Source organism: Spea bombifrons, chromosome 5 (genome assembly GCF_027358695.1).
Source record: "Spea bombifrons isolate aSpeBom1 chromosome 5, aSpeBom1.2.pri, whole genome shotgun sequence".
Taxonomy (NCBI): Eukaryota; Metazoa; Chordata; class Amphibia; order Anura; family Pelobatidae; genus Spea; species Spea bombifrons.
The window spans coordinates 100,288,194-100,307,954 of record NC_071091.1 but is presented as its reverse complement, the minus strand read 5'-3'; the positions used below and the strand labels follow the sequence as shown (position 1 = coordinate 100,307,954).

At 42.1% G+C, this 19,761-nt stretch overlaps 1 protein-coding gene across 1 annotated transcript in view; it reads left to right on the top strand.

The window, feature by feature from the left end:
* The window catches only part of EIF3H (eukaryotic translation initiation factor 3 subunit H), a 54,596-nt gene that overhangs the window by 272 nt on the left and 34,563 nt on the right, over positions 1 to 19,761 (top strand). The window contains exon 2 of the mRNA XM_053466583.1: positions 14,560 to 14,716. Within this exon, the coding sequence (XP_053322558.1) occupies positions 14,560 to 14,716 (157 nt within the window). The remainder of the gene's footprint in view (positions 1 to 14,559; positions 14,717 to 19,761) is intronic.

Genomic DNA, 19,761 nt, shown 5'->3' with positions numbered 1-19,761 from the left:
TATTGTGCTGGCGCTTAGTGTTATGAAATCCTCCGCATATTGTGACCCATACTGATAACAACTCAATCATTTTAATGGCGGGATAAATATGTTCACCTCGTTCTGTTGAAGGTGCCCTGGGTGCCCACTAAGCAGCCAATGCTTATAAAGGTACTTTAAATGTACTCTTTGTATGTGAAAAGTACAAAAATCAGGGACAAGCTGCAGCTTCCCACCCCCTCCAGCTAACTAGTGGCATGAAAGTACCCCGATGCGATCAGCGTGCCCGCCTGCTTTGTTAGTGGTGGTGCTGAGTGGCAGTAGGTAGATCGGACCCCACAGATCCTATGGAATCTAGCAGGGGACAGGGCTATTCTGCATCATAATCATCCCTTGCTATTGGAAGGGACCTCTCAGTTATCATATGTTTTAAAGTGCATGAGATTGCGCAATGTCCCTTTAGTAAGGTGTTAATAATAACGTACAGCATGTAAAGGCTGTATACCCTGTGAAGGACCTGTTTCTCAAATGGCAATCACAGGGCTATTGTTCATCTAAAGGGCTCCATAAAACAGTTTTCCTTTTAAGATCGAGGTCAGAGACCAGAAACCGATTCAGAGCTCTTTTACTCTAGTAGACATGATTGATTGTTGAGGTTTCCTTTACGGCCCGTTATCTATACCACCATGGAGTGCAGGGATCGGGGTAAAAGCATCTACAGGTATTGGCGACGTAACTCTTGGCAACTATTGGTTCCTTGCTTTCTAAATCGATACTTTGGTGAATTCCAAACACATTTAAGTAATTCTGAACACATGTAAATGTACCCATTACTGTACCCATCGCTTTCTGTACAATTGTAGCCTTCTCTAACTCTTTACTGTTGAATCCGCACTTTTTTGGCAACCTTTAGTTATACCGATTCCTTTAAAGGGTCCAAGCGTCTAATTTTGTGGGTATAATTTATACAGACCATCTTTGGGTTTTGTTAACTTAAGGGGGTAACTGGCAGGAGGGTTCTGGTTTTAACTCCCTTCGCTGGTCAGTTTCTGTAGCTTGAGTGGCTGAGCTGACCATGTATAATGTATACAAGATCTTACTGATAACCATACAGTTTACAGGTGCAGCCAAGTTTTTGTTGCAGACACTTGCTGAGAATGAACCTGCCTAACCTGTAGTGATGTCTAGGTTACAAATCACACTTTCCCCTTAAGTGAATGAGGAGTGTAATAGTTGTATAAGTACAAAAACGTAAGGAATCCTTGACCGATGCAGTGTGATTGTAGTTGGACGGAGAGATGGGAAACAAACTTGCCACTCAGCTCCAAGCCCATAGCGTGGAGTCTCGGCAATGAACACATCTGTTTCAGTAATTTGTTACACCGCCTGTAATAGACCCATCTATGAACCAATATGTTAAAGGAGATGCATTGTCTCCTGGCCCTTCGATTGTTCTTCTTCTAATCACTGCTGTTGTGGGCCATGCTCATCACTAGACCTGCACAACACGTATAGAACATGGTGCTTAAGGGTGCTGTTCCACATCGTTTCCCCCCTCACCTTTTTTCGTTGTTATTATTATTAGACTCACACAAATTGACCAAAAACAACTTGAATAAATCTTTAATTTCTTTTTGGTTCATTCATTGTTGCTCTCATGGTCTCTCACGCTCCCTCTGAATGTCTCCCTACCTTCTCCGCTGACTGCTTCCGTGTCCCTTTTTCTCCTAGTCGCACTACTTTGTGTTAATTGTGTGACCTTATATTAATAAAATGTATCTATTTTTTGGATTAATCCCAAGAAATAACTTTTTCTTTAGTCTGTGATAAGTGGCCAAAAATTACTATAGAATTAAAGAAACATTGAATTTAACAGTAGATAAGAACCATTTTGCTCGTCTAGTTTGCCTGTTTTTGCTGATGTGAAGATGTAGACCTAAACTAGTCTTAGGTCTTGTTTTAGGCATAAATCTATCCCATGCATGTTTGAATTCTGTATTAACTTCTACCTCTTCTGCTGGGAGGCTGCTCCATTTACATGCCACACTAGTAAAGAAAAAAATGTCATTACATTAAATGTATGTCTAACCCTCTACTTTTAGATTGATATCTTGTTCTAACATATCTCCTCCTTTGAAACAAACTTACCTTCTGTACTTTAGATTTAGTCACCTATGCCTTAAATACTAGAGGTCTTATTACACAGGACTCCTGGGCAGTCTTGGGGGAAATTTCAGAATCCAAATTGTTTTGGCTGCTAACGTTTTACCGCAAACGCCTTGTTTTTGTGTTTATTTTGTTTACTTTTACTATCGCCTCCTGGCTCATAAATATTGCGTTGCTGATGGGTGACGTTCAAATGAATTCTGTATGCGTTCTGTGAGCTGTGAATTGGTTTTATTGTGAAGCTAAGCGTCCTCATCGTTGATGTCTTTTATATGTTGTGTGGGGTGTTTAATATTCATTTTGAAGTCGATAGAAATTATTCGTGTCAAATTGAAATACCTACTTCTTTTACTTCAGGGGCATCCGGTGAGCAGATTTCCTTTTATATAATAACGCTATAATCACAAAACCGCTCTGCTGTAACCTCTAAAATATATATAACTTTACCTTTTTTGATAGTTTGCTCCCTTATGAGCCTTTTAGTGACATTGTTAACTTTCATGGTGCTTTGTTCTCTAAAGCATTGTCTGCTGTGGCAGGTTCTTGGGGTTTTTTTTATACTCCGTTCGGAAGAATTTCAGATGTAAAGACTCGTAGATATTATATCAGGGGATGACAAATTTCATTTGATTCTTGGAGCCAACCCCCCCCCAACACCATACACACTAACACCACACTGTACACATGCACACACTGTCCATCAACATATACTTACACGCGCTGGCCAACACTGCACATATATAAAAATACACACACTGAATCTGGCACTAGAATGCAGTAGACTTACTGACTCTGGCACTACACACACACACACACACACACACACACACACACACACACACACACACACACACACACTGACTCTGGCACTATACACGCACACACACACTATACACACACACACTACACATACACTGGCTGGCACTACACACACACTGGCTGGCACTACACACACACACACACACACTGACTGGCACTACACACACACACACACACACACACACTGACTGGCAATATACACACACACACACACACACTCTGACTCTGGCACTATATACACACATACACATACGCACACGCTGACTCTGGCACTATACATACACATACTCCTGTGCTCACCTCATGACCTGCCCTGGCACTGATTTTTATTAGAATATCTGCGTAGACGTACAGAGGCCCTGTATCACTCCCATCACTCCTGTGTTCCAATGGCACATTGTTTGCTAGTTTAAGTTTAAAATGCGTATTGACCACTAGAAAAAAACTTTTAGAATACTTACAGCTAGAAATTCCCATTAAAACAGTCAAGTGACCCCAGACTTTTTAATGGTAGTTTTTGTGTCTGTGTGATCTCCTAATATGGTTTTAGTGCAATTATTTGAGTGGTTTGTATTTTTTTTATTTAGAAATATTTGTTTATTTTTCAAAAAGGGGACTCTTAAGTCCAGAAAAATGGAAGTTTGTGGGGAAAGAGGCAAAAGCTGCATAATTGTAAGTTCAGATACTTTCTATTGCTGTCGGATGAACTTCCATAGCTTTCCAGGTGCCACATAATGATCTGGGGATATAAAAAGAAAAATACCACCCTGGTCTATAAGGGGTACAGAAGCATGAAGCATGAAGAACCCCCTGTGGAATACTTTGGCCAGACTGAAAAACATTGTTTTTGTGACTTGTGCTGTAGGCAGTTGTTTTTGATTGAAAATGCTGACAGTACGAGAAGGAAAAAAAAAAGTGAAAGAATAGAAAATGTGTGGATGCGTCAGATTTTTAAAGGGATGGATACTCCTGTCCTGGAGCCGTTCTGCGCTGCTCTACAAGGCCAGTTAACTAATGAGCTTATGCTAACCTCGAGGACGCCGTGGAAGTGGCTGCTGTGCCGCGAGATATATAAACCCATTCTCCCCTTGCTGTCAGCCGCCCGGTAACCTTGTCAATACAATTTTTGCCGTGAAGACGTATTTGGCCGCCCGCGCTGGATGAGGTGGAATGGATTAGCTGAATGTGTAATTGTCTCTGTGTATCGCCTTGCCATTAATATGACTTGCTGTAATGAGACAGATACTATAGCTTATTGTTCTCCTGCAGGCTAGTTATGCATGCCTGCTCGCTAAATAGCTTGATGGATTTAGTGGAACTGTGATCTCTCGGTGGTACTTACTGCTCTGGGAGCCTGGGAAAGAGTGTCTTAGCAAGATGAAGAACACGCTTTTTAACTTAAAGACGGATACTCCGTGACTTGCCAAGCAGTCTGAGGGATGGGACACGGTTACAGAGGCCTCCTCTCCGCAACGGAAAATGAATCGAGGCTTTTGTCCCTCTGACAACTCTCGGGAGCAGGATGAGTACAAAGTGTCCAGCAGATAAATGGCAACCCCCCCCCCTCGGTGAGCGAGCGATATCTGGAGAGCAACACTTAAAGCAAAACACTGGCGGGTTGTAATCTTTCCTGGGCCACAAGCAAATACCTTTTCATGATAAAAAAAAGACTGCAGGTTTTACATGGGATGAATTTATTATCCCAAAAAATAAAAATTGTCTAGATCAGGGGTGTCTAACCTGCAGCCCTCCAGCTGCTGCAGAACTACATTTCCCATAATGCTAAGAGGCTGGCTGAGGAGTATGGGAGATGTAGTCCTGCAGCAGCTGGAGGGCTGCAGCCCAGGTCTAGATGGATTAAGATTTGGAATCATGTCGGTGTATATTTTTTGCCCCTTTGGCATTAATATGTGATATGAAGATAATCTGGCTATATGTTTTACTTTGGCTGTGGTAAGGTTTATATTATGACTCATCCCGATTTTCATGTTAAATGCATTTTAGAGTCCGGTGTGTGTTTCGCTGCATGCAAATAGGTGCAGGCCTTCTATAAATACTGTATGTAGTTCTTCGGTGTCATCAAACCCCCCATACCACAATACACTTCTTGCACATGCTCAGTAGGAAAAATAGTTGCCAGTCACACGTGTGCCATCTGAACCCTGTTGTGGTTGGCTGCTACTTCATGGAGTGCAACTGGAATTGTGCAAGAAGATTCCTTATTAATACTGCAGGAGGTAGAGTTGTATAAGAAGCCTTTTTGAACTAAGCAAAGCACATATTAATTGCATTTCAACCAAAATGCACTGCAACATCCATTAAAAATATTATTTGTGGAGTCTAGACTAGCCACCAGTATCTGAGTCTGGCCCTTACCGCCGCTCATGGAATTTGCCGGTTCCTTGCTTGCTGGTCATAGTGATTTGGAGGGACTTGTACACTTGCCTTTGGTGGCCTGTAAAACATTTTGTTGGGGGAGCCTGGGATGTGTTTGGGGTGGGGGGGCTACTTTGTCATCAAAACTTTGCTAGAAAAGTAGTGCGGACAGCTGATAAGATTGTCACATTGTGGGGCCACCCGTTGTTGAGCTGGGCAAACTGAAAGACTTTTTTCCAATGTCACTCCCAGTAGCACCTACTGGAAAGTAACAAGGAAACCATTTTCTGGTAAGAATTCCCTTTTAAAAGTTAAAAAAATGTCAAATTGTTACAAATACTTGTTTTTTCTGAAGTTAGATACCTTTATCATTCCTGTCTTAGAATCAGGAGGCTGCGCACACTGTAACTTCCTCTCTATATTTATCTCCAACTAAAACTTCTGGGTAGCGCAGCTGCGTGGCTTCCATGCGCTCGTGTTTCAGATCCAGGAGGATCCCCCCCCCCCAGCAGCCAGGTTCGGGATTAAACCGTTTAGCAGCTCAGCGACTTTTCCTTTGAGATCTGTTATAAAATGTTCACAGGAGTTCTGCAGTGAGGGTTGTTTCATCCCTGTGGCATGCACATGGTTAAATGTTTATCAAACCGTGCGTTTTGTGGCCTGAAGTTGGTTCATTTTTCACGCTGTCGGAAAAGCGTCTTCTGAGTCATGACTGAGCCCAGGTTTCATTTTCACCTTAATACTGCGTTCTTCACGGCTTGTAATGACCATGTAGCCGGAGACCTTTCTGGGCAGAATTAAAGAAACTCTTCTTTCCTTCATTCTTTTTCTGCCGTAGCTGTTAATAAACCTTATTTGCCATGACACCCACTCGTAGCAAGTTTAATTTCCGTATTGTTGGCTGCGGTGAGAGAAAGCAGCGGTTGAGGTGCTGTAGGGTAGAAACGTACCGCTCAGTTTGTCACCAAGAGTACCGACGGATATGACTGTAAGAAGACGGGACGGATTAGGAATGGCCCGAGGAGTGCAATGTACTAAATGTAGCTCTCCAGAGTGGTTGAGAAGACGACGTGCGAGAGGAAGGAGACTGCTGGGTCCCTTAGCCGTCTTATTGCTGACAAATATCTAACACGAGCCTTCAAGTTCCATGCGTTGTACGCAGCTGGCTACGCTGCATCCCAAAGGATCACACGCTAAGCGTCCTCACTCACGTATGCAATCTATACATCTTCTAAATGTATCTACAAATGGGAGTTGTAAATTTAATTAGGAATCACTGAGTTGTTTTGCTTATAGATGGAAAATTCATGGAAACTTGTTTTTTTTTTCTTTTTTTTTCTGGAAATTGGGGTGTTGGGGTGCTATTACAATCGTCTATTTCTTAACACTCTTTGGTGTTGGACATTAACACTCGCATTAGGTAGACCTTTTGTGCGTTCATGTTTTTATTTATATATTGGACTGTCAATGCGTTATCATTGGCTTTTGTTATGCTTTAAATGTTGGGAAACCCCATTGCATCACCGGTATTCATGAATTGTATTCATCTCGCTTTCCAATATTGGCCTTTTCATTTTAGTCATATGAAATAAGCCTAACTGACCCACGTGATCGTCACGCCAAGATATTTGCTGAAATGATGCATCCCGTGGTATGAAACCCTCTTATAGGTGTTTAATCGATCGTCTCCCATCCTTTACCTGGCGTTCGGTTCTTGCCGCAAAACAGACAGCATTTCTTTTTCGCCTAAAATATTACTGGATAAAACGGAGTTACAGCGTCGTAAAAATGCTGACTGTACCTCTATCTCTGCTCTTTCAACAGCCCCATAAAAAAAGCAGATTTAATCAGCAGAAATGTGACTGTTCTGTTAAAAGGGCTGTAAACCTAACAAATGCAACAGCCAAGTTTAAGAGAAAAAAAAAAGCATCCCCAAACCCAAGGCCGGGGTATCTTCTTCCTAGACCCCCTCTGTCCTCTTCATGTCTGCTTTTTAAACTCTGTTTCGATATGGAAGGGAATTCTTTGAACAGATCCTGTGTAATTCTGCAAGCTCCTACTAAACTTGGAATATAAAAAAAAAAATATATATATATATATATATTTTTTTTTTTAAATTTTATTTGTTTTAATTTTTTTGAGTAAATATGCAGTTTTACATACATTTCTCTTAACTTCACCATAGTTAAGGCCAATCTTATTATATTGATAGTTTGTCTAACAAACTAAAGCCAAGAACAATGGTTATCCAATGCTCGGTTTGCGTTACGGACTGGCCAGTATATTTATTTATTTACCGGTGGCTCCGGACAGTTAGTTTGGGAAAGCAACTTGGTGAATCTGGTAGTGTTCTGTTTTGCTAAACCTTGTTGGGTCAAAATGTGTTTACAGGGGCTTCGTTTGCCCTTTCATAGGAATACCTAATTTGTTTCTTTACCTGTTAAGCTCTCTATGGTTTATAACATGCAATTAGTCTTCTGTTAGCAAACTTTGGTACAAACAGTGTCCTGTATGTTAACTGTAATGAGCTGGAATTGAGGTACCCCCCCCCCGTGATTGGGAGCAGATCGGGCTGTGATAATGTTAAAGGGGCAATGTCTCCTTCACAGCCTCTTAACATCATTTATTTAAACCCGTTATACCTTGTTTTCTGTGGTTTGGAAAGATCTGATTGAAGAGTAAAGGAAAGCTTTTAGCACAGGCTGGCTGAGGTGTGTGACAAAAGGTGGCAAAACTAGAACGAAAATTTATCTTTCTCTTATGGGCATAAAAGGGAGGAAAAAACTATTCGCCAGATATTCAGGGAAATAGGAAGTGGACGGTCTGTCTCCAAATTTGTGAGCAAAACGCTATGATGATTTTTCACCAATTAATGGTTAAACGTGCAACGGATGATCCGTTTATAAGGAATCTTGCTCCGGCCTCCCTTACTCTCTGTATGCCCCGGCGCAAATCCAGTCATGCAGTAGGGTCACCGCCATTCACCAAAATCTGCAACACATGTAACGGAACCTGCTACATTTGTGCCGCGTATGTAAAGCGTATGTATGTGGAAGGCTGCGGTTCCATGTGAGCTTTAATCCAGGTATCTGATGCCAGAAGGTGCTTGATACGGGGCTCCGGGTTGTCCTCTGCGCTGTAGTCCTAACTTGATCTGACTAGTAACTTTTCATCCTATATAAAAAGTATAAATTGCATGAAATACATGCTTTCTTTGTTTTGTGCTGGAAATTCCACGATGTTCCGTAGCGTTTCTTTTTCAGATGTATACAACAAGCGGCCGTACAGCTTACATTAGATGGAACGTGTTAGTGAATCAGGAGTAAGGCGTTTGAGTGTTATTTTTTTGATGACGCTCGGCCATCTTCAGTAATTAGTTTAGTGGAAAGGGTTTATTTGTGTGATAGTGTGTTTGGCTATGTGCTGACCACAGGCTATGTAATAGATGTAATTTCCCATGTTGTGAGTCTGACATTTAAAGCACCAGTATGCCCAGTAGAAAGCCTGCTGTTTGTTAGCAGTTAAAGGTCACTCATTTCCAGCCGCCTGTGATGGCAACACGCTTATTTCCGTTACATTTGGTTCCTTCACGTGTGATGGGCGAAGTAGATGCACATAATGCATTTGTCTGGCCCTTACGTCCAGGGACCATTTTCAGCACCGGCTTCTGGTTCGGAGACGACGTAGTTGCAGAATTAGCTTTCAAAGGCTGGAGTGATTACTTTGCATTAAGTTTAAGTATGTTTTTTTTGAATGTACATTTCAATATTAAGACATTTTTTATATTTCAGTAAACCACAAGGCACCACTTCAAAAAAAATTACCAATAGGAACTTCAAAAAGAGCTTGTGCTGTTTTGTTTCAAAATACCAAGATTGAGAGCCCCGTAAGAGAAATGAATGTTACTGAACGTATATTTGATGAATCTGCTTGCATTTTATTTTTCTCATATTTGTAATGAAAGAGGAAATAAAGTGATACGTCAGTAGAGCACGGGCTGTAGTTTTGTTACATCCGGTGTGGCTTCCGTACAACATGTTTTTATATGGTGGTCAGATTGCCCAAACATTAACTCTAATGGAAATGATGGGTGTTCTGCTAGTGTTTCCATACAATGGAGGCAGAAGACCAGACTATTCCAGAAATGATTTAATGTAGAGATGATCTAGATGGACCCCTCCAAAGGATCAGAAGTGCGTTCCTAGTGTTAAGATAAGACAACCGATCTAGGTGGAGGGGAAAGGAGAAAACGATCTTAGTTCTGATTTCATAAGGCAGTCCATGGGTTGTTGGGTGTCTGTAGGACCTTCCTCTTCTGGAATACATGGGTCCAGCAGGTGGACATCAGTGCTAAATCTTTGTAACACAAACTGAAAGCGGGAAACCTCATAGATTTTTCTGAATAACCATGAGACCACGAGGTGGTCAAAGTACTAAAATTATACGGGCTGCGAAAAGGTCCCTTCCGCTCACCCTGGGGATCTGCTGCCAACCGAAACCGGCACGGTTTTTTTTTTAAGTGAAAATAAAATCGGTAAATAAAAGCTTGTCTGAAGTTGGCGAGCGGCGGTGTGCTGGGTAGACGGTGGCTGCAACCACATTAAAACACTTTGGGATATGATTAGCAGAGTGTTCCCCGAACAGATTTAGCAACGTGAATGTAAAACTGTATACTCCTGCCTATGCTCTAAAGCAGAAATATAAACTCAATGACAAATTGGGGCAGAACCGACCTAATCCGCTGTTTGGGAGCTTCGCTCTCTGCTAGCGACCTCAAGATATCCATTACGAGTCCTTAATCGTATCGCAGCCACATGATTGCTTCCTGACAGCCTAGTAATGACATCTAATGCCCCGCTGCTCAAACAATTGGAGTCCCAGAGTGGTAGGATAGAATTTATTCTACACCGGTGATATTCGCGAGGTGCCGGGCCTTCACGGTTACCATGGTAATGAACGATAATGCGTTTTCTTGGCAGATTGCACAGCGGAAGGTGTTGTCCAAAACTCTCTGCGCCCCGACATCCTATTACAGTACAAAAGCACGGCGTTCCTTCAGAAAGGCCTGCGACATGACGCTTGTGTTTTAAATGCAAATGTCTCTATTTAAACCTCTCTCTCTCCGGCTTCGCGTTCGTGAGCGCAGGTTGCTTTAAGTGGTTTTTATTCATTCGTCCAAAATCTAAAATCTCAAGTAAATGCTCTTTGACGGCAGATCTCCGATATACAATAGGCCTGCGCGGCGCTTCCGTGCAACAGTTTCCCAGCAAATCTTTGTATTATAGTAATTTTATTTCCCATTATGCAGAAAATAGTATTTCTGCAGGTTTTTTTTTGTGAGCATTAAATAGAGACCTCAATGAAAGTCTCGCTTTTCCCTCCCAACGATTAACACTTTTGCTCACATTAATGTTGCTTATTTTGCCATCTTCTCTAAATAAATGGCGTCTATAGATCCCAAAAATACCAATACATGAGGCAGGACATATGGAGATCTTGGCTTCCGTTGGGTTAAAGAAGTCCTTTACCTTGAAACCAAATGCCTCCAAATCAAACGAGTTACAGGTAAAGTTTATAAATGTAATTATGCTAAACATTGTGACATTGCACCATTAAATACCATCATATTTCAATAATTCCCCCTTTTAGTTTATCCCTGAAGATTAGCGTTGTTCTCAGTTGACCAAAAATGCCATTCTTGAGTGTGAAGGAACACATCTTGTTCCTGTGTTATCTATTTTGTTTTTGTATTAAGTTCAGTCTCGTCTGAAACAGAGTTTTACCTACGCTAAGCAATGTGGACATAGGCTGTGAGGTGTTATTTTCTGTTTTGATAAAGATATTGATTATAATTTGGAACCCCAAGATATGGAAGTTCTCTGACAGGGACAATTAGAAGCCTCTGGGTTCCTGGTAAAGTTGGAAATTATCCACGATGAAACGGCCAGCTCTATATTCAGAGACTGCATCCGTTCTGCATACTTGGAGTAGGCTAAATGAACAACAAAAAAATACTCAATCACAAGGAAGATGCAGGTTTAAAATAACGTGCGCCATGTGTAATGCTATTCTGGGGTTCACCTAAGGCCGTTACAGATCAGTCCTCAAATACAGAGTTCTAAAGAGCTTAGTTGACACTGACTTTGAATATTTATCTTTATAAAGATAGTTATAAAGGTTAGCATTGACGAACCTGGATTAAGCTATGTTAAACTTTATCTGGAGATGGCCATCGTCAGGATGTAGCTGAAGCACCACGCCGAGCTGATGCTTTATGGCAATGCTAATGAAGTCCTTTATCCATAGACTTCTGTTACAGTGTCTGGCTCGGTGATTAAGCCCAATGCCTGTTTACCACAAAGCTAGAGCATATACAAGTGGCTAATACGGAGCTGTCTGAAAATATATTCCCCCCCCCCAAAAAAAAAAAAATCCACAATATTTGGGATAATTTAATCAATAATATGAATAATAATAGGAATAAAAATTCCCCTTTAAATTTATACAAGCAATCATTTTGTAAACCAGTATCATTACTTTTATTGCATGTTCTTGGTTTACTTTTTTTGGGGGGGGGGTGTGGGACAGAATAGTTTACAGGGACAGTCACTAATAGGTTATAGGGTAAAGTTAATAGGATAAGCAGTTTCAGTGGCACATAGAGGTTTGGGAAAAATAAGCACTATCCCTTTTAATGCACGTCGTTCAATTTCTTGTCTGCGTTATGTAGGGGGCCGTAGCGGCCCTTACTCTGGAAGGATTAATAATCCGGGTTATGAAAGCACAGACCTCCAAAAGTCTCCATCCCTGGTTAAGTTCTCCTCTTACTGTACGAGTAAAACGTGATTGATGACCTGGTAGCTTCCAGACTGTAAAAACTGTTTGCCGCTGTCCTTGAGTATGTTTGATGGGTAATAGCGAGGCCTTTTATAAGAATTACGGCTACGGGCCTGACAGTCAGAAATAAAATAGCTGCTCTCCCCGCGCTAGTCTTTATTTCACTGCGTTCTCTCCTGTCTGGGGACTCGAATACTAGGGCCCGGTCACTTTAACTGTTTGTACGCCGGTCACACTGGAAAGAGAACCCCCGGGCATGACTTGCCTTCGTTGTGGTAGTCAAATGGGTTAACCCCTCGTGTTCTGTGTCGCCGCAGACATATGTTCCGGCAAGTACGAGAAATGGCCTGTGACGCCGAAATTTGAGTGTAATTTTCTGCTCTCTGCCGGGCTGTCACTGAAGTTATTCAGACTACACGCTTGCGTACAAGGCTTGGCGGTTTCCAGTTCCTTCTTACCGCTCCGTCGCCCCCCCTCTGAAACCATTAATTTCTGGCGGCTAATGGAATTTTATGCTTTGAGCCCGGGCTCTCTTATCGCACGGCTGAGGTGCCGTCTGTCTTCCCGAGCCTCCGCCGCAGAAATGCTTAACGCGAGCAGACTGGAATTAATATCCTCGTGGCTCGCTAACTGTTTATTTACATGAGAAATCTCAACCATATTTTTATATCTAAAAAGGTCTATTAATAGGGATTCAAATTTACTCTTCTGGTCTGATGTAATTTACCATTATCAGCCTTTGTATGGGGCGTTTAACAGAAGAACATTGATCGCTCTGTAGGATTAATATTATGCAATAATAAAAATATATATATAGAGAGAGAGGACTGGTTTAAAGTAGGCATTAAATGGTTAATTCAGGTCACTCGAGATCAACAGAAAAAAATGCAATGAGATGAAATTTAAAGGGGCTCTCTAGCCGTCTTATGTACTTTAATGCTGCATGGTCCCTTTAAATTTTTTGGAAATGCATGGGGTCTTCTGCAGGACCCCCCCATATGCGTCTGCACCTGAATAGTGTGCGTCCAGTCAGTTCCATCTCCTGCCACGTTGTGTATTTTCTCCAGGTCGGTGCCGGCTCGAGGAGCGCTACGGGCAGCGGGGGTCTCTTCAGACCCCTGTCCACAGATGTAGAAAGTCTTCCTGTTGCTTTCAACTTTCCTCCCGCTGATTGCTTGAAGCGAGTCTGGGCCGAATATCAGTCAGAACCCCCCAGACAGCGTCTGGTTAAACGTTTTAGTATTTAGTACTAACCATCGCAGTTTGATGTTGCATCGCGGGCACTGCCGTCGGTTGTAAAAGAGACGTAGTATACCGAAGAGCCGTGGCTGCCGGGCAGAGAGAGAGGTTTGCGTCTCGAGGAGTGATAATTGACGGCTAAATCTTAACGAATGTTCGTTACTGCCGAAAAGAGAGCCTGAAAGCAAACGTTTTACAGAGAGCCAGGTGAATGAGCAGAAGAAATGCTGAACGGAGGGCTGAAAGAACACCTGAGCGGGATGACAATGGTGGATGTGATTACTGCCTTTAATGAGCTCTCATCACGGTTAAAAGCCTCTGAAATCTCGCTGTGTAAAGCAGGGGCCTGAGTGACCGATGCATGGGGAGAGAAGTCACCGATTGGGGTAACCTCAAAGAAACAAAGCCGGCTGCTGCTTACATCATCTCGATGACCAAATAAGAATGGCTTTGTGATTTACAATAGGATATCAAATCAATTACTAGGAATAAAAATAAATAAATAAAAAAAAGCCGGAAGATTTTAGCTTCTCTCTTAAGAAATATGCTTTTTCTACCAGCTCCTGACTGTTTTGTGCGCCCCCCCATTTCTGTGGAAATAAATAAACTTTAAGCTCAGTTTTTATTTCTCCTGAATAAAGTTTTCTTGGGAGATTTGGGTTTAATGATTCTGCTGATGTTTCAAAAGCGGGCCGGGTAGGGATGAGTTTTTGGCACACAGGTGTCAGCCACAAAATCTGGGAGCTGGGTCATGTGACTTTTTAAAATGTATTTGTGTGCCATGTATAAAATGCATGCGTTGTGTGACTGCTGTAAGACAGCTTTGCTGATTACCGGAGACGGGCAGGAGGCTTAATCTTGGAGATGCTTTATAATCAAGGCAGCCCAGCCTGGAACATTTTTTCATGTGACAAATCAGTAGTTGCCATGTAAACCAAAAAGGCGTTTTAAGAGTTAAACCCATTGAAGTGTTAAAATGTCAGATCTACTAATTTTTTTTATTTCAAATACCAGGGAGAGCAAATGAAGGTATTTTGAGGGCTTCCAATGGTCTTTTTCGCTTTTTTTTTTTGCACACGCAGAATGATCAGGTTATTGAAGTTTTATGAACAAGATACATAATGTTTATTTTTTACCCTGTAGGTGGTATTGAAGATCATTAAGCATTACCAAGAAGAGGGCCATGGAAGTGAAGTGGTGCAAGGAGTTCTACTCGGTCTGGTGGTCGACGATCGCCTCGAAATAACAAACTGCTTCCCATTCCCACAGCACACAGAAGATGATGCCGATTTTGATGAAGGTAACAATAGAAGCGGCGTATGGGCTGTAGAGCCTGCGTATGGGCTGTAGAGCCTGCGTATGGGCTGTAGAGCCTGCGTATGGGAGGTAGAGCCTGCGTATGGGCTGTAGAGCCTGCGTATGGGCTGTAGAGCCTGCGTATGGGCTGTGTGACTTGACCGACTTCACTTCTGCCGATCACTAATGTATTCGCTATATAGAGGAAAGATATTTGCTCTTAAATTCTCTTTCTATACCCATTGTTATTAAATGGCGTTTCATCGGTTTTGGGGATCATAAGATTGAGCCTTGGCCTCTTTCCATGACTTATTCATGCTACCAAAATGAATGAATAGCTCCTCATTAGACCTCGTGATGCTCGGTCCTCCAATGCATCACCTTATGGTGCAGGTCTTACTATAGCAATATTAGTTACTTAAGTGCAAAGATTCAAAATAATCGGTGGGAAACTTTTTAAAGTTCATATCATATTTATCCATCAGCCTTCAAACATGCGTGCCCTCGGTTTACAGATACATACTGTTACGCCCTTATCGGTTACAAGACATGCGCTCCATCATAAACCAGAAAGGGTAGCTATACATGAGATACGTAACCTGCTGATACCCTGGTGCATATTAATTATTGGGGAAGTAGTAAGTGAACTTTAATGCCAACTTCACCGATAAAGCATAGTCTTAAAGTCTTAACGTTGTAAGAAGGACCCCCACGAACATTTAAAGTGACCTCCGCTGTCATATGCATTAATAACTGCATGATGTCATAAGTAAAAAAAAAAAAAAAAAAAAAAAGAATAACTAGAGCCCAAATAAGCATGAATTGTCGGGAGGCTGCTGCAAGGTTTTCAGATCCTGATTGCAATAAATACAACTTGATAGTCTGCTTTATAATGTACGAATGTGGGGAAAGTGAAAATGTGCATCACATGCAGGCGGTGCAGATGTTTGTCCTGTGTGTGAAGAATGAAAATCGGTGGGAGGAAAAAAATGTTCCCTGGGAGATTTCCCAATGCAGCGAGAAGATTTATTTCAGCCCCTTGAGGACACGTGTAATGCGGTAGAAACGCCTCGGGAACAATTCAGTGCAGCAACTCGGATATTAGTTACCGTTACGTACCGGGCGTGTTTTTTGGAGCAGCTCCCGTGGTATTGACGTTGATGTCCCAGCGTCCATGTAGTCGCAACCGTTAAATTTGCTCCGACCGCATCAGCAAGGAACGTGTGCCTGGTTATGGGAGAGTTCAAATCATACAGAGGACGCCACGTTTGTATGTTTCAGTGGTCCTCAGGAGCTTTAGTTAAAGGGGGCAGTTGCTGAAGGGTTACTTGTCGGATAAAAAGTTGCCGCGGATGGCTGAAACCTAAAGCTTGGTCCACAACAGTACCAACGGGTTAATAATAATGCTGCCGAGGAGACAATGATAAAAATCTGATTTGGAAAAAAAAAATGTATAAAAATGCGTCTCAGGATTTAACAAGACTAAATCAATTTACCTCGAGCAAACTGCAGTCCACGCCGCGCCGTGTGATGTGACAGAATGATAAACAACCCGCTCGCCGTCTGCAAACATTCTTTGTTTTTGATGAATGGATTAAAAATGTTAAGTGGTTTACAGTATGTGCCCCACTGGCTTTATCTCGCCGCTAATCTAGAGGGCACCGGGTTTGAAACTTTAAATTTCAAAGAATAGAGTTTCGCCGGCAGTTCGGATATTTTTGAAGCTTTTAAAGATTTCGAAACCTATTGATTTGTTGAGATTTCGCCGGCCTGTGTGTTGTCATCGCAGACATTACTGTAGACATCCCTGAGGCCTTGCTTGTTGCTTTTTTCCCCCATTTCTATGTTCTATTTAAATTTTAAATCATCCTATAGACTTGGCGGCAGAACACGGTTTACCGGTAACAATAAGCAACGTGTGATTTGAACGAAAAAGCCCATTTGGCTCTCCTTTAGCCGCATCAGTGAAGATGGTGACTGTGGTAGGGCCATAGAGAGGACAAAGTGCCTAATTTTCCTCTGGGGTCTCGCGCGCAGAAGGAATATGTATCCCTAAAACCAGGGCAAGGCTGGATCTTCTCGGTCCTCTTCTGAAGAGGGGAACCACTGGTGTGTTTTGAGGACATGGAGGAGCCAAGATGTCAGCCTATATGCATTCTGCTCTGTGTGAATAAACTCCACGGAGCTCTCATTCATTTAACTAGGTGTATAGAAACAGTCGGGGTCTTCCTGCAGGAGAATCTACTGCCAAATCCCCCTTTACACTACGGTATGTTGTATTTTGCTTAATATGTAAGCACATAATGTGTTTGAGTCCAGGGAATCTAGTGATAAGACCGTATTCACAGTTCGCCCAAATGGTGCGTTCCACACCAAAATACCAAAAATAAAAAAGTTATGCTTGGTATTTATAAATACGGGCAATACGGGGTAAACTGCGATATGACTTGTGATGCATTCATAGACTTTCCACTAGAGGGCACTATCGCCAAGCACGTGGACGTCTCTTCCCTATTTAGAAGAAATTCAAGGGGGGTTGCGGCGGACCCTTTAAGAATAGCAGACTTATTTATTTTTATAAGGTTCCAACTGATCATTCCAGAATGCTTCATCTCATTCCAAATGAGCATTTCCCCTTTTCATATATCTTATAAAAAAAAATCTTTAACTAATCTCCTTTGCTCCTAATATACCACGGCGTTAAGTTGCTCGGGGAAGCACACGGAATCAAAAGGTAGATCTGTTTTTGCTATCAGAGCCTTTCTGTGATCCAGCGATCGGACTTCTGTAACATTAACTCCTTCAGAAATTGAACGGGCAGATTAAATTTGACATTCCCATGGCTTTTTTTATTTATTATATAGATCATTTACTCGAATTTCTTTTGCACGTCTGGTGTGGCCTTCAGTTGGCTTCAATAATTTCTTTGCCAACCCCGTAAACCACAAGCGTTTCACCTGTAGCCTCATCCCAAGAATGTCCGTCTCAAGAGAAACGTGGCAGATCATGATAAATCTCCTTTTACTGTCCGCTGGCTAACACGTATCATTTAAAGTCGCAGGCATGTGGAGCGGTGCGTGATCCTGTGCTTATGTCCGTGGCGTGTGCTACCTTGAGTAATGGTTAAGCCTTTTGTTAATCCAGTTTTGTCCTTTCCAAAGGCGTTGGTAGCGTTAAAACCTTTCTAGCCCTTCCAGCTCCGGAAAGCCTTTGTAGAAGCCCACGCTGAAGTCAGAGAGTGCGTTTTTACCGTGTGCCTCCTGCCCGTCGTCTTTGAAGCGCGGAGGATTATCTGATGCGCTCACAATATGGTCACAGCAGGTTTTTTTCCTCTGTGCACATTCATCATAAGCCTGTTTACGTTGTAGAATACATGTCGTCTGCAGTAAGAGCTTTCCACCTGCGTGTTTGTGTTGGATGTACACATTTCACATCTTTTTTATATGGTTATTTGACATGGTTAGTGGCTAACCACGTCAGATACGGCATTCAGATCTGCAGTCACGTTAAAGGCATCGCTGTGTCAAGGGTTAATGGTAATAGAGCCAAGGGGGTTATGTTTTTTTTTGTGGGCAAAAGCCAAAGGCGCGAGACAATTTGAAGTCCAAGCCTTTAGCTACCTGAGATCCTAATCGGTTGTACTGAGGATCAATCTGAGAGACGGGCGCTTTCATTAGGAAACTAATCTGACAAAAAGCTGAAGGTTTCTCCCGATCCGCTATTCCTTTACGTACATTGGAGATGAAGGGGCAACCTGTATCAACAATATCATAGTACAAAGGTAAAAATGGCCATCCCACCCGGCTCTACCAGTAGGGTAACGGTCTAGATATCTTGGGCTCGTCGGAAGTATGAACGACGTTAATGGAAGAGTAACTTTAAAGGTAAAGGAACTCATGTAAACGACACATTGTTTGTCCATCGATTGGACATCGTCTTTAGTTTAAATGTTAACCTCATGTAAGACTGCGAGATTGGCAGAGCCAGATTATCTAAACAATTTCTGGATGTTTTCCTCCTCCTACCTCATGCAAAGGCTGCCTATACTGATCCACATCGTTCACCTGCTTAAGAACAGGTGGGAGAAGTGAATAGCGAGGAATAATCACACAGCCCCGGGGAACAGGACCTTCAAATACCTATCGGCATGGCATGGGCATGTGGTGGGTTTTCCGACACGTATGTCGCTTATTTGGATTTGTAGAGGAGTCGGTAGGATTTGGGGTAAAGTAACAGGTCCCCCCTGACACATGCCTTTTATTTATATCATATTTTATATCATTTATTCTCTATTCTGTAATAAGCCTTTTGTCTCCTGAATGAAAGTGATGAATGTATCGACAGAAGAGCCTTGTGTAGTCTCCTGAGCCCAAATTAATTATCAGAAGGACAACAGATTCCTTTCTGTAATAAGTTACTGGGGATTTGGGGACAAGTGGAAGCGTTTGTTATTTCCATTGCTCTCCCCACTCGTGTGTACAGCATGCATTTTGGTCTCGGAGGCTTTGCTTTTTCCTCCCCGCGCCGAGTAAGGAGACCACACCTCGCGAAACATGTTACAAACATCCCAACAATAAAAAGGAGAAAGCCAGGCCGTCAACAATCTGTTACTTGATTTATGAAGTGAGGGGAAAAGAATTGTCCTCCCTTTACCAAAGTTATGATCTCAAATCATGTGGATTAAGACGGGTGCCATTTTTGACAAGCCTCGCAAGCCATGTGGTTTTGTACCGGACGAATTCTTAACCCCTTCAATTATCAACGCAGCAAACACTCATGGGGGGGGGGTAAAGTAAGTATTAAAAATACACACATAAAGCGGGGATCATTTTTTTTTTTTTTTTTTTAAAGAAGTGAAAAGTTAAATAGGGGTCGGATGGAGTATATATTTTTTTTTTTTTTTTGTTACTTGGATATGCCACACTTCAACAGAATTTTATTGCTTTTTTTCTGCTTAACGATCCCTTCTTTGTTTTTAATGAATGGATTAAAAATGTTAAGTGGTTTACAGTATGTGCCCCGCTGGCTTTATCTCGCCGCTAATCTAGA